This window comes from Durio zibethinus, chromosome 13 (genome assembly GCF_047325235.1).
Source record: "Durio zibethinus cultivar Kanyao isolate XHJ-2024 chromosome 13, ASM4732523v1, whole genome shotgun sequence".
Lineage (NCBI taxonomy): Eukaryota > Viridiplantae > Streptophyta > Magnoliopsida > Malvales > Malvaceae > Durio > Durio zibethinus.
Window position 1 is genome coordinate 709509 of NC_143174.1, and position 12643 is coordinate 722151.

A 12643-nucleotide genomic window follows, 5' to 3' on the forward strand; every position below is an offset into this window, starting at 1 on the left:
GATTATGAAAGATTTATTGATGAAGACATTGCTACTAGACAAGCTCTGCGAGATAGTATCCAATCACAACATGAGTGGCATAGAATACAAGAATTCAGACAAAGAACTAGTGGTTGGAGTAACATATATGAAGAGGGATGAAGCTCTCATGGCTCAGTTGCTGAATATTTTGAAGATAAAATAAGGAAATCAACTCCAAATGAATCTGAATTTTTATTAAGGGGAGCTATACCTGAATTGGTTAGAAGTAAGAGTTCAAGGTAACCAAAAGTAAGTGATTCATTTTTAAAGACATTAAGAAGAAAGATGGGTGAATCAGTATCAAAATTTTTGATATATGATCAACTTTTTTTTTAGTTAAAAAATTCTTCATGGTTGTATAATTTGTTTCTGTGGCAGCAGAAGTTGGCCAACATGTAAAACTTTCAACACCTTATGAAGTCTCAGATGTGTATTTAGAGTTTGAGTATCAATAAGCTCATGAATGGGTTAATGGATTAAAAACTCATTGAAATGAATTGGGTGTCACTTTGATGTGTGATGGTTAGACCAATAGTTTGAATCAAATGCATATCATTAATTTTTTTGTTTACTGTAGTAAAGGGATCATTTTTTGGAAATCTATAGATGTCTCAAGTATTCGTAGTAAAGATACAAACTTTTACTAGAGATTATTAGATAAAGTTGTGAAAGAAATTGGAGAAAAATACATTGTTCAAATAGTTAATGATAACGAGGCAGCACTTAAAGCCCCAAGAAAAAGACTAATAGAGAAAAGAAAGCATTCGTATTGAATAGCATGTTCAGCTCATTGTTTGGACTTGTGCCTTGAAGATATTGGGAAGAAAAAAAATGTGGCAAAAGTTTTGGATGATGCAAAGAAAGTGACTTGTTTTATATACAATCATATTTGGATTGTTAATTTGATGAAAAAATATACACAAGGGAAGCAAATACTTCATCCTGCTTTTACCCGATTTGCCACTCATTTCATACAGTTAGAAGAAATAATGAGACAAAAGTAATGTTTGAGAGAGATATTCAATTTAAAGGTTAATACTTAATAATTGGTACCACTATTTAAATTTAGCATCTTTTTACGATATCATTGTTTAAAATATTAATTTAAAATATGTTACTCTAAAAATTTATTGATGAATATATAGGAATTTAAAGATCCAAAATGAGGACAACAAAAATTAATATCTGCTTATAAAGCCAAAAAAATCATTTTGGGAAAAGATTTTTAGAAAAAAGCAAGCGATATAATAAAAGTTTATGAACCTTTAGTAAAAGTGTTACGCCTTGTGGATGGTAATGAAAAACCAACAATGAGCTTTATTTACGAGGCTGTGGATAGAGCTAAACAAGCAATTCAGTAAAATTATCGTTATTTTGCTGAATATGAAAATATTATTGATAATAGATGGAGTTTCATGCACTTTGACTTGCATTCAACTGGTAAGTAAACCAAGAATATAAATGGTATTTAAAAAATATGTTTATTTTTTATACTTAAATTGCTTATATATTTATTTTTATTACTTTAATATAATATTGTTATGAATTATGTTTAGGTTACTATCTAAATCCACAATTTCAATTTAGAGTGAAACATTCTGCAAATGTATTTAAAGAAACATTAGAAGGTATAAAAACAGTTATTGAAAGATTAGAACCTTTGATAGATACTCAAATCAGGATGATTAATCAAGTTAGTATTTAATACTATTTTATAACTTTAACATTTATTTCATGTATTACAAATTGAATTATTTTTTATTTATTCATTTATTATTGTATTTTCAATCGATGTAGTTATTATTATTTTGAGACAAGCATGAAACATTTGGTACTCCATAGGCACAAAGAGCTTGAAAGCAAATGAATCTAGGTAAATAGTAAATTAAATAATTATAATTTATTTATATTATTTAATTGTATAGCATATTCAAATTTAATTTAAATAATTTGATACAGCTGAGTGATGGATAATATATGACACTTGTGTTCCTGAATTACAAAAATTAGCAATCAAAGTGCTTAGTCAAACAACATCTGCATCAAATTGTGAACATAATTAGAGCACATTTAGCTACATTCACACCAAAGTAAGAAATAGATTGAAGTTTGAAAGACTTCAGAAACTTGTATATACCTATTATAACATGAAGCTGAAGATGAGATATCAGAAAAGAATGAGCATTGATGAGATAAATAATAGTTTTAATTCTATTAGCCTTGATCATATTTTTGAAGATGATGATCCACTAACAGAATGATTGCAAGAGAAAGAAAATCATATGTTAGATGGTCAAAATTTTGATTGGTTGCCCGCAGATAATTCTAATAATGAAATGAATGTGAAACTATCACGCCAATCTTAAAAAAAAATGTGTCTCATTCAAGTTCAAGTCCAACACTAAGTTAGAGTGATAATGGTGGTGGTTTAAGTTCAGATGATGGTGATGGTGATGGGGTAAATTTTAGTGATAATATGAATGTAAATAAACCTTACAGCCCACTTGAAAGAGAATTTGGGCTTACTGCTACTGGTGAACTTTTCATTAATATGGCAGAATATGGAGTAAATTTATTTGCTGAATCTAATGAACGTCAAAGTGCACGTACAGCTCGATCAAAAGGAAAAGCCAAGAAGCATCACTATGATATTTCTAGAAGTTCTTCATCTTCAGGTAGGAGACCAAATTCTAGTAACTTTAAGTATAGTGAATCATTTGCTCGTATTCAAGGACATTACTATCCACCGAAACAACTTAATTTTCAACCTCCTTATAGTTAACTACCTCTATATGGTTATTATCCACCTCAAATGTATCCTCCACCTCCTCAAATGTATCTTCCACCCCAAATGTATCATTTACCACAAATGTATCCCCCACCACAAATGTATCATCCTCAAATATATCCTCCACCTTAGATGTTTCAAGAACAAAGGCCTCAGGGATGGAGATGGAGTCAACTTGGCTCTCAAAGTGAAGATAGAGAATTTGATCCTTCTCGTTATTTTACCACGTGGTAAAATTTGAAATATATATCAATAATTGTAGTTGATGGAATTTGAAATTATTATATTTTTAAGTTTGTAATTTTATTAAATATAGATACTTGGTATTTAATATATTATGTTTTGTTAATATTTGATTTGTCTAGAATTAATATTGAATATAAACTTGGCTAAGAAAAATTTTGTGGATAAACCAAATATGAATTCTTTTTATAATCTAAATAAAATTATGAATAATTTTTTAAAAAAATAAAAAACATAGAGTGTCATAAACTATTTTTAAAATCATTGAATAAGAATTTTTATAATTATAATTATTATATTTTATAATAAATTGTGTAAAAAAAAAAAAACAATTCATGATCGCGATAACCGTAATGATCTCCGTTATATTCGAAAACGCGATAAATACGATGCGAACGAAAATATGACCGTGATCGCTATTTAAATTTATGATTGTGTCAAACTTATGTCATGACTTTAATCTTATACAGTGCCTCAACATGGACTGTCGTGGAATTTGGCGGAAAAGGCAATTCTTCAGGCAGTGAATGGTGTAGCTCCAGCTTGTCGAATAATGTTGTAAACTAAGGGCATCAGAAGTTGAGTGGCATCTCTTTCCATGTTACCCCATCCTGCTGCAGTTCGGTGACAAGACCAATAATCTTGCTTTTAATCATTGTGCTCATCCAGTACTGGCAAGACACAGAGTAGCAAGCGAGAATTCAATCACAAACCGGACAGCAATGTAACCTGCAGAATCTGAAACAAATGACATGCAAAAGACAGTTGGAGCTGATAACATGATCAGAAACGCGCATCCAGGCCCCAGTACGTCACAAACTGCATCTATCACAAGCCTAGAGAATATACTGCCAGAAACAGAAGCAACCCCAGTATTACGGATGTCTTTTTTGTTAAATTCAGGTTGTCACGAATTATGGGAATAAGGGGTGCAGCTGCAAATGCGGAGATAAAGCAAGTGAAGAAGGAGATCCAAGATAAGTGAAAGGTTCTCGTGTGAGGATTGGAAAAAGAGAAAAGCTTGAAAACTTTTGCCTTGTACTCTGAAACTGTAATAACCCAGCCTAAATAATAATTAGATTAGATTAATACTAAAGCCCATCAGTTTATTAAGATATTATTTAGTAAAAAAAAAAAAGTTGAAGTATTAGATGAAAGAAAACTTAACTATCATGAAATAGAATCTTCCTTAGGGTTAGAGAATATGAAAAATCAAGTTGGAGATTCACAATCAGAAGCTATAATCAAGTTAATCCTTTAAAGGTCAATACATGCCCTCTTTTTATTTAAAAAGAAATATCAAGTTGATTGCTATTATTTGGAGTTGAAGTTTTGAGAGCAAAAACCAAGAAAAATCATGAAATCTTTCATTAATCTTTATGATCTATTTGGGTAAATTACTGGGCTTTGTTTATTTCATGTTCTTAAAATTTATTGATGATTATTGAATAGAGTTTGAAGGCTGAAAGTAAAGATTTGAGTTTTTAAAGATTGAAAGAGAAATTTTATTTTTGGATGAGATGTTGTAATCTGTAATAATGAATTAAAATAGAATTTTGTATTAATGGATAGATTATTGTTGTGATTATTATATATCATTGAAAAGCATATTGAATCTAGTTTCTAATGAAACAAACGAAAGTCAAATCCGAGTTTTCTATGAAGAGTTGTCTAATTTTAACTTAAGGATATGCAGGCTGTAAGATAGCAGCATTAGGATTGAATTACGAAATTCTTCTTAATTTGTATACAAGGATTTACAAATTAAGCCATATATGTTTGGAAAGCTTATTGAGTCTACTTTCCAATGAAAAAAGCAGAATTGAATTTGGAGTTTCCTGTGAATAAATATATAATTTTTATTATAAGGTATACAGGTTGTTTGGCAGTAGTATATTATGTGAATTTCAAAAATTGTTATAATTAATCTATAAGGAATTATGAGGTGTGCCATATATGGTTAGAAAGCTTATCAAGTCTAGTTTCTAACGCATAAAGAGATCATAATTCTAATTTGGATATATTGAGATATGGTTGTTTTAATGAAAAGATGTCAGGCTGCTAGTATTAATTAGTTAAGTTAACCCTTTGTGTAAGTTAGTTGATTTTTGTATAAATGGTCTAAAAAAGGGTTGATTAAATTTTAATCTATTGAAATGATCTTGGATAAAACTAAGTGGTGGAATCGAATTGAGGTAAGTAGAATCTCACACACTTTACTTATTTTTGAATCTATGTATATATGTATGTTTCTAAAGGAATAAATATTTTATTTCTTTATTTTTGATATATGAAAATAGGATCAAGCATATGATTATTTTATGCTTTTCCTATGTAAATGATGGATCATGCTTATGAATGAAATGAGAAAATGATTTATGTTTAAAGAATGATTTTAAGATAGCTACGTTTTTATATCCCTAGGAAGTGGGATCATCGACATCAGAACTAGTTCTACGACCCTAGCTAATGGGTAATAGTAGTTAGCAAAGACATGATCATACGACCCTGGCTAACAGGTAATAGTAGTTAGCGTAAGCCCTGGCTAACGGGTTATAATAGTTAGCAATGATCATGAGAATGAAATTGTCGATACGGCCAATGTCACGTGTTATAGCAGTAACCGTAGCTAACGATAAATAAATGATAATGATGATTTATGATGATTTTAATGATTGATCTATGATTTGGTTTGATTATGATATTTGAATGATAGCATTTTTGCAATGATTTATGAAGTGACATATTTTGACATTGATTTATGAATTATTAAAATATTTGACAAAATGATGATCTTGAAATGTTTTGATATTATAATTTGATGAATGTTTTGAATGATCTATATGATGCGTAAGAAAATGATGCTTGATCTGGTAAGGTGCGTGAGCCTATACTTACTGAGCTGTGGTTTGCTCATTCCCTTTTTACTTTTTCTTTACAGATGATTAAATGATAAGTTTGGTTAGTCTTGTGTGAAGCTAAAAGATGAAATGGGTAAGATTACTTAATCGTTGAAAAATATGTTAGCCAATGAGATTTTAAGAGACAATTTTGTATTTTATATAGTTTGTATTTAGATATATAAAGATGTATCATCAGTTGGATTAAAGATATGAATTTTATTTGGTAGATTATTTTATTGAAGAATTTTAGAATGATTAAGAAAGAAGGCTTCGTATTACTTTGAGATTTTCTTCAAGGTAATACGATCGTATTGCGTCTTGATCTCAGGACGTGACAGAAACCACTGGTAAAGCAAATTTTGCTGATGTATCAGTTGGGATGATTGGTGAAGCAACTGATCAACAAGAGATCAGAAGTACCCTAGTCTTTATAATGGACTTGGTCCTTGACATTGTAATTTGTAAAAACCCTAAGGAAGCTAGTGGTAGAGATTCTTAGCTATTGTGATTCTTTTGGCATATTTTAGTAAACAAAAGAGACAAAAGAGACCCCCCACCCTTCATCTAGCTAGACATGAACTTGGGGAGCCTCATCGTATATCCCAAAGGATCACTTTGCCCTTTCATCATGACCCATCAACATGCAATTGTAAACTACTATGACCAACCATAATTTTATGATTTTTCTTGTGAAACAGCGTTCCCACTATTCTGTTGTTGTTGGATGGCCGTTGTAACTTGTAAGCATGTTTGACTATCAATCTTTAATACATAAGGTAAGGTTATAATATTTGCATTGCCTAATAATATAATTAACAGAAGAATTTGGCTATATCCTCATTGCCATTTGATTTATATGAAAAGACCATATAAAACTATTGTAGCAGGAGATGTAGCTTGAAACCAAGATGCCTTTGGTATCCAACCCCGAATTTCTCTTTCATAACTTTTCTGATATACATTGACTCTTGAAGGCTGTGGTACCAAAGGCAATGAAAAGTAGTTAAGATTCTCAAGAAAGCAGTTTGCCTCTTTGTTTTTGTCTAAGGACATTAATTGTTAAATTTTCCTTTAAAAAAAATAAGAAATCAATGAAACATAAATATTATTTTCAAATCAAGAGTACGATAAACATTCTACTCGCAGACTCATCTTTCTGTCTCTCTCTCTTGCAGTCTTTTCAAATATTATTTTGCCGTCCAAAGAACTTAGAATTTGATGGTGCATGATTTTGAATCTCTTTCTTTGGCTAATATCCTCCTCAAAGAGGGGTGATTCATCATTTCTGATGTAAGGACTTGTCTTATAAATCAACAGTATAACTCAAGGATAAATATATATCATGACACTTGGTTTTACCCTTACATTAATTTGTATAAATCTTTTATTAAAGCAAAAATAAATGAAAAAAGTTAGAGATATGAACAACATTTAACTTGTAAAGATGGATAAACAAGTTGCAATAACTAAACAAAAGGAAACCAATTATTATTCAATGTAATTTGTTTGAAGTCTCCCAAGTGGCAATCAGGATTTTTTTTTTTCTTTCTTCCTTTGTGTTATGAAATTTTGGGAGCTGTAGTACCTAATTCCAAAGATGAAGGGATAGCTTCTGCTCCATTTCTTAAAAGAGATAATCTGTACTTCAGCTAACGCAATGTACCAAATAAACTATTGAAATATTATATATTTTTCATATGTTTTGCTTATGTATACTTGGATTAACTTAATTCTAATTGTGTTTCACAATCAAGGACAAGTCAACTTTTCCTTAAATCCAAGCTAATAATTGAGATCATCCATGGCATAATATTAAAATTTAGAATTCCATCGAATCACAAATTGCCATGCACTGGACAATTTCATCACTGGGTAAAGCGACAAGTATATTTTGAGATCTACATTGAAAATTCTGTATGGACATCAATAAACAATTCCCATTTTGATTCTTTTCTTCATTACCAACATGAACCTGGAATCCTTTTTATAGATATTATATTATCTTGTTGCACCTAAACGACTAATCTTAATTTTGAAAGTGAAACAAGAAGGGTTTCTAGAGGAAAGATGAAAAAGGAAGAAAACAAGAAGATTCAGACACAATAGAGCACAAACCCTTCTCATTATTCAGCAAGAAGGAGTATTTTGTAAATTGTAATCTTGCCGCCTGGAAGACTAAACATGGGATGGTGTTGTATTAGGCGGGGTTGGTGCTGAGGCCACACGCTTTCCACGCTCGGACCGGCTGTTCTCAGCAAACTTGAGACTTGCTGAGTGCATGCCCTTATTCTTTTCGTCCTCGTTCCACTCTGTGGAATAGTAATGTTCTTCGGTGGACTTAGTTACATCTTTTGAAGGTGGAAGGAACATGCTACCCCATTGTGGGAAATGCACCAGAGTCACAGGAAGAGTGCAAGCCACGATCATGACTCCCATCCATGTAAGACCTGCTGCGGTGGAAAATCTTGTGGTTGAGAAGAAAATTAGCTGTGTCAATCCAGATCCGAAGTTTCCACCTGCCCCTGTTAGACCTGAAATGATTCCCAAAGATCGTCGTGAAATAAATGGAATGATGCCAAAAGTGGCTCCGCATGCAGCTTGAGCTCCAATGGAGAAGAGGATCATTGCCAAGACAGCAATGGGAAGTGCATTGGCACGGCCAAGCCAGATACAGAAGACACCTCCAAGGGTTTGCAGAATCCATAGGACCCATAGCCTGCCTCTCATACCAAACAACTGGGCTGCTTTGTCAGAAGCGTAACCACCAAATGGCCGAGCAAGAATGTTCGCCATTCCAAAGGTAGCAGCGATTGTTCCCGCAGTGCGGAGTTTGAGATTAAATCTGTTGGTTGCAGTAGATTTTATTGTTAGTTTTTTTCTTTTTTTTTTAAAGAAAGAAATAAAGAGAGTTTCTTTTACTAGTACATATTTGTAAAAAAGGAGACTTGCCTGTCGTAGAAATATTCAGCAATGACATTATCTGTCGACAATTCAACTCCCATGGAGTAGCCATAGAGAAGGACAAAAATCCAGGTCCTGTAATTTGTGATGGCATACCATAGCACCTAAAATCATAATACCATTTTTTAAGCAATTGCAAGGAATTGATATTATGAAAATTTTCGAGGAAATATAAATGTAAATGTATATATATACACATATATATATTTACCTTGCCGAATTTATCCTTAACAACATCACCCTTCTTTTGTAGACTGCTAAGGTTCCCATCTGGCAAGTCCTGGCCAAGGGTTAAGACCAAGATCCCCATGATGACATTAAGCCATCCAGGAATGAAGAAAGCAATTCTCCAGGCAGTGAATGGAGTAGCTCCAGCTTGTCGAATAATGTCATAAACTATGGGCATCAAAAGTTGAGTTGCACCTCCTCCCATGTTACCCCATCCGGCTGCAGTTCCATTGACAAGCCCAATAATCTTGCTATTAAACATTGTGCTCATCCAGTACTGGCAAGAGACAAACGTAGCAAGGGAGAATCCGATCATAAATCGGACAGCAATATAACCTCCCGCGTTTGAAACAAATGACATACAAAAAACGGTCGGAGCTGATAACATGATCAAAAATGCGCATCCATAACGAGGCCCCAAAAGGTCACAAACAGCACCCATTACAAGCCTTGAAAATATACTTCCAGAAACAGAAGCAACCCCAGCATTCCCAATATCTTGTTTTCTTAAATTGAGGTTGTCACGGATAATTGGAACAAGGGGTGCGGCAGCAAATGTGGAGACGAAGCAAGTGAAGAAGGAGATCCAGGATAAGTGAAAAGTTCTCATGTGGGGATTAGCAAAAGAGAAAAGCTTGAAGACTTTGGCTTTGTGCTCAGAATCCACAGGCAGGCCAAACTTAGCGGTTGTATCAGTTGGGACCATAGGTGAAGCAACTGATATGGCAAAAGCTGGTTCCTTTCCAGTGACTCCATGCATGGAGCTTCCCGGGGATCCCTCAATATGGCTCATTTTCACTCTTTTTTTCTGGCTTGCTCCTTTTTCTCTCTATGGAAAGTGGAAAGTGTACAAAAGAAGTTCTCCAATTGTTGTTTAGACAAAAGGAAAGTGGCCCGGTATTTATATAGGGTTGCCGTTGACATTTTAACTTGTTAAGAGCTATTTAAAGAGCTATTGGAGATTCCAAACGGTTCGGAAACTTTAAAAAGTAGTATAATATAATCCACTTCGCCGCATCTATGAACAGGAAAAGTCTCGTCGTATATCCCAAAGGATCAAATAACATACTCTGTACTAGGGTCCATTAGCTGCTTAATTACCACACTAACCTCAGATTATCAATAATAATCAATGATCATTAGTTCATTACTACTATTTTCCAAGTTCTTATTATATATGGTATATATATATATATATATATATATATATATATATGACTTTAAGTATCGAGATAAGGGCATTAACATTTGCCCTGGAAGACGTGTAGTGCTGTGGACTCGATGGCCAAGCAGCTATAATAAAGAACTAATTAAGCAGTGGTTTCGTCATACGGAAATTAAGGATATTTAAAGAACTTAATGAAGTTTGTGGTCCTGCTGATTTTTAACCCAATAAACTAGCTAGGAAGATTATGGCCTTGGTTAATGTAGGGCTTTTGTCATTTTTTATGGTTTCAAAGCTAAAACATATATATATATATATATATATATATCTTCGAGTGATCGACTTCTAGCTTCTTTAAAACAGGAAGGAAAAAAAAAAGGGAACAAAGAATTACATGATCCTTCGCATCCTCTAACAATGGAAGAGTAGTCTACCAGCCACCAGGCCTTTCAAAAGATCTTAACATGTATGCCACAGGAGTATTTCATGATGGCAAGATCGTGTTTATAGAAAATAAATAATTAATAGGTCGGCCAAAACAAGAATTGTGTTTCAAAAGGTTTTTGAGCCCTCCAAGATCATCAATATTCTGAAAAGATTGAATTGCTCTAATGCTAATCATTCTGATGTTGGCAATTGTAATTTTCACGGTAAAACTTCGACTTTTAGCCATGCTAGACCTTTCTCAGTTTGTTTCCTATCATTTAGTTGATATTTATATTTGCATTAGATCAGATATCACCCGAGGCAACCGCTTGCTAAATGGTAATAGTCGCCGAACGAAGCTGTTTCCTGGAAGAACGGGAAGTATACATATGTGCTTACCTCATGATCTCTTCCATGTTGATAAATCTTTTCTGCGTTTTTCTTTAACATCGTACTTATTTCGTTGTTTAATTATTTAACCCAAGAAGACAACCTATAGATAATTAATGTCAGACAAAATTAGTTACGTACTAAAATTCTCAAAACAGGAACAATAATGCCAAATAAAATAATGCTACCAAATGCATAGGATATGTCCAGCACTACTTGAGCTAGCTTGTCATCTCAAACCCTGGTTAGCTTCACCCAAATTTAAGTCAATGCCTTGCAATTTCCACGTCAACTGATAGCAAATGACTTGGATGAATTGTTCAAGAGTTCGTGTAATTTTTTAATTCTATAAATGGAGTTAAAAGCCACCACATGTCTCATTTTAGTCTTCAAATTCAAACTATTTCCTTTTAGATTATCATGTCACGAGCTACTTGAAATATTAAAAAACTTAAGCTTCCTTTTTTTTCTTCATTTAAAGAAAATGCCCACAATCTCATATTTCAGGTTAAGTCAAATGGTACAATTTTCCATAATGCATAAACTGGAGTTTTTCTTTTGTCCTCATAGTTTGGTTACCATGATGCAGACAGAAACTATATGATATAGCTCATTCTTACCCTTTCACAGGCTCTGAGGGTTTTTTGGGAGTATTATTTTCAGAAGAATATGAACAGGATGACTTGGTTTATGTTGGAATTTGTTGGAGATGAAGAGGAAAGTAACTTTCGTTGAAGGCTTGAAGCCCTTTTTTGCACTGTTTAAGAGCACGATATCATGAAATGACTTGGATTGTTTTCATTCTTTTAAGTGCTCAAATTGAGAAATTCTAGCACTATCCTCTTTTAACCAAGGCAATCAATTACAGCCACATAAAAGAAAACGATTTATGATGTAACTTTATCAAGTTAAATAGCCAAGGCAAGTATAATTAAACTAATTGATTTCAAAAACCACAATATAAAAGCACCTAGCCATAAAAATCCAGCTCCAGCTTATCTCGAGGGGCCATAAACTTAAAGCATGAACTATGATTAATATACAATCATGCAGAGATAGCATTGACTTCTGCTTTCCTAAGATACATGGACACTTGGTTTGAATGCTTTCGTTTGCTTAGGAAGATAAGTACCCACCGCACACAAGAATTTTTTGAATTATTTCTTAGAATTCATGCATCCAACCAATTCCCAAATGCATTTTAATATATTTTTTTGACCAATCTTGGAATAAAAATGAAAAAAATAAAGTTGGAAGAATGAAGATAAGCGTGAAAGGACTCGGCTGATCTCTAAGCACCTGTCTATTGAATAGGTGGATAGCTAGTAATCGGATGATTGAGGTGGTTAGCAACACAAAAGTCTTATCGTTTGATAAAACACAAAAGAAGGGTATCTGATGGCAGGAATACCCATCAAACTGACCCAATCCATTAATTCAATGCCTACAAAATACAAGAGCTTTAAGTTTAGAACTATACCTAGGCAGCAAACAAGATCACAACACTACAAATTCTGG

The 12643-nt window shown here is 33.0% G+C and overlaps 1 protein-coding gene and 1 pseudogene across 1 annotated transcript; both read right to left on the reverse strand.

Moving 5' to 3' along the window:
- Window positions 1-3526: 3526 nt before the first annotated feature.
- Window positions 3527-5006, reverse strand: LOC149515205 (high-affinity nitrate transporter 2.1-like; annotated as a pseudogene).
- Window positions 5007-7536: 2530 nt separating this feature from the next.
- Window positions 7537-10151, reverse strand: LOC111304298 (high-affinity nitrate transporter 2.1-like). The gene is made up of 3 exons (XM_022900839.2): window positions 9128-10151; window positions 8905-9020; window positions 7537-8797 (listed from the first exon to the last, which is right to left on the reverse strand). Exons 1-3 carry the CDS (start codon window positions 9935-9937, stop codon window positions 8131-8133), a joined length of 1593 nt encoding a protein of 530 aa, XP_022756574.2. The 5' UTR covers window positions 9938-10151; the 3' UTR covers window positions 7537-8130.
- Window positions 10152-12643: the final 2492 nt, after the last annotated feature.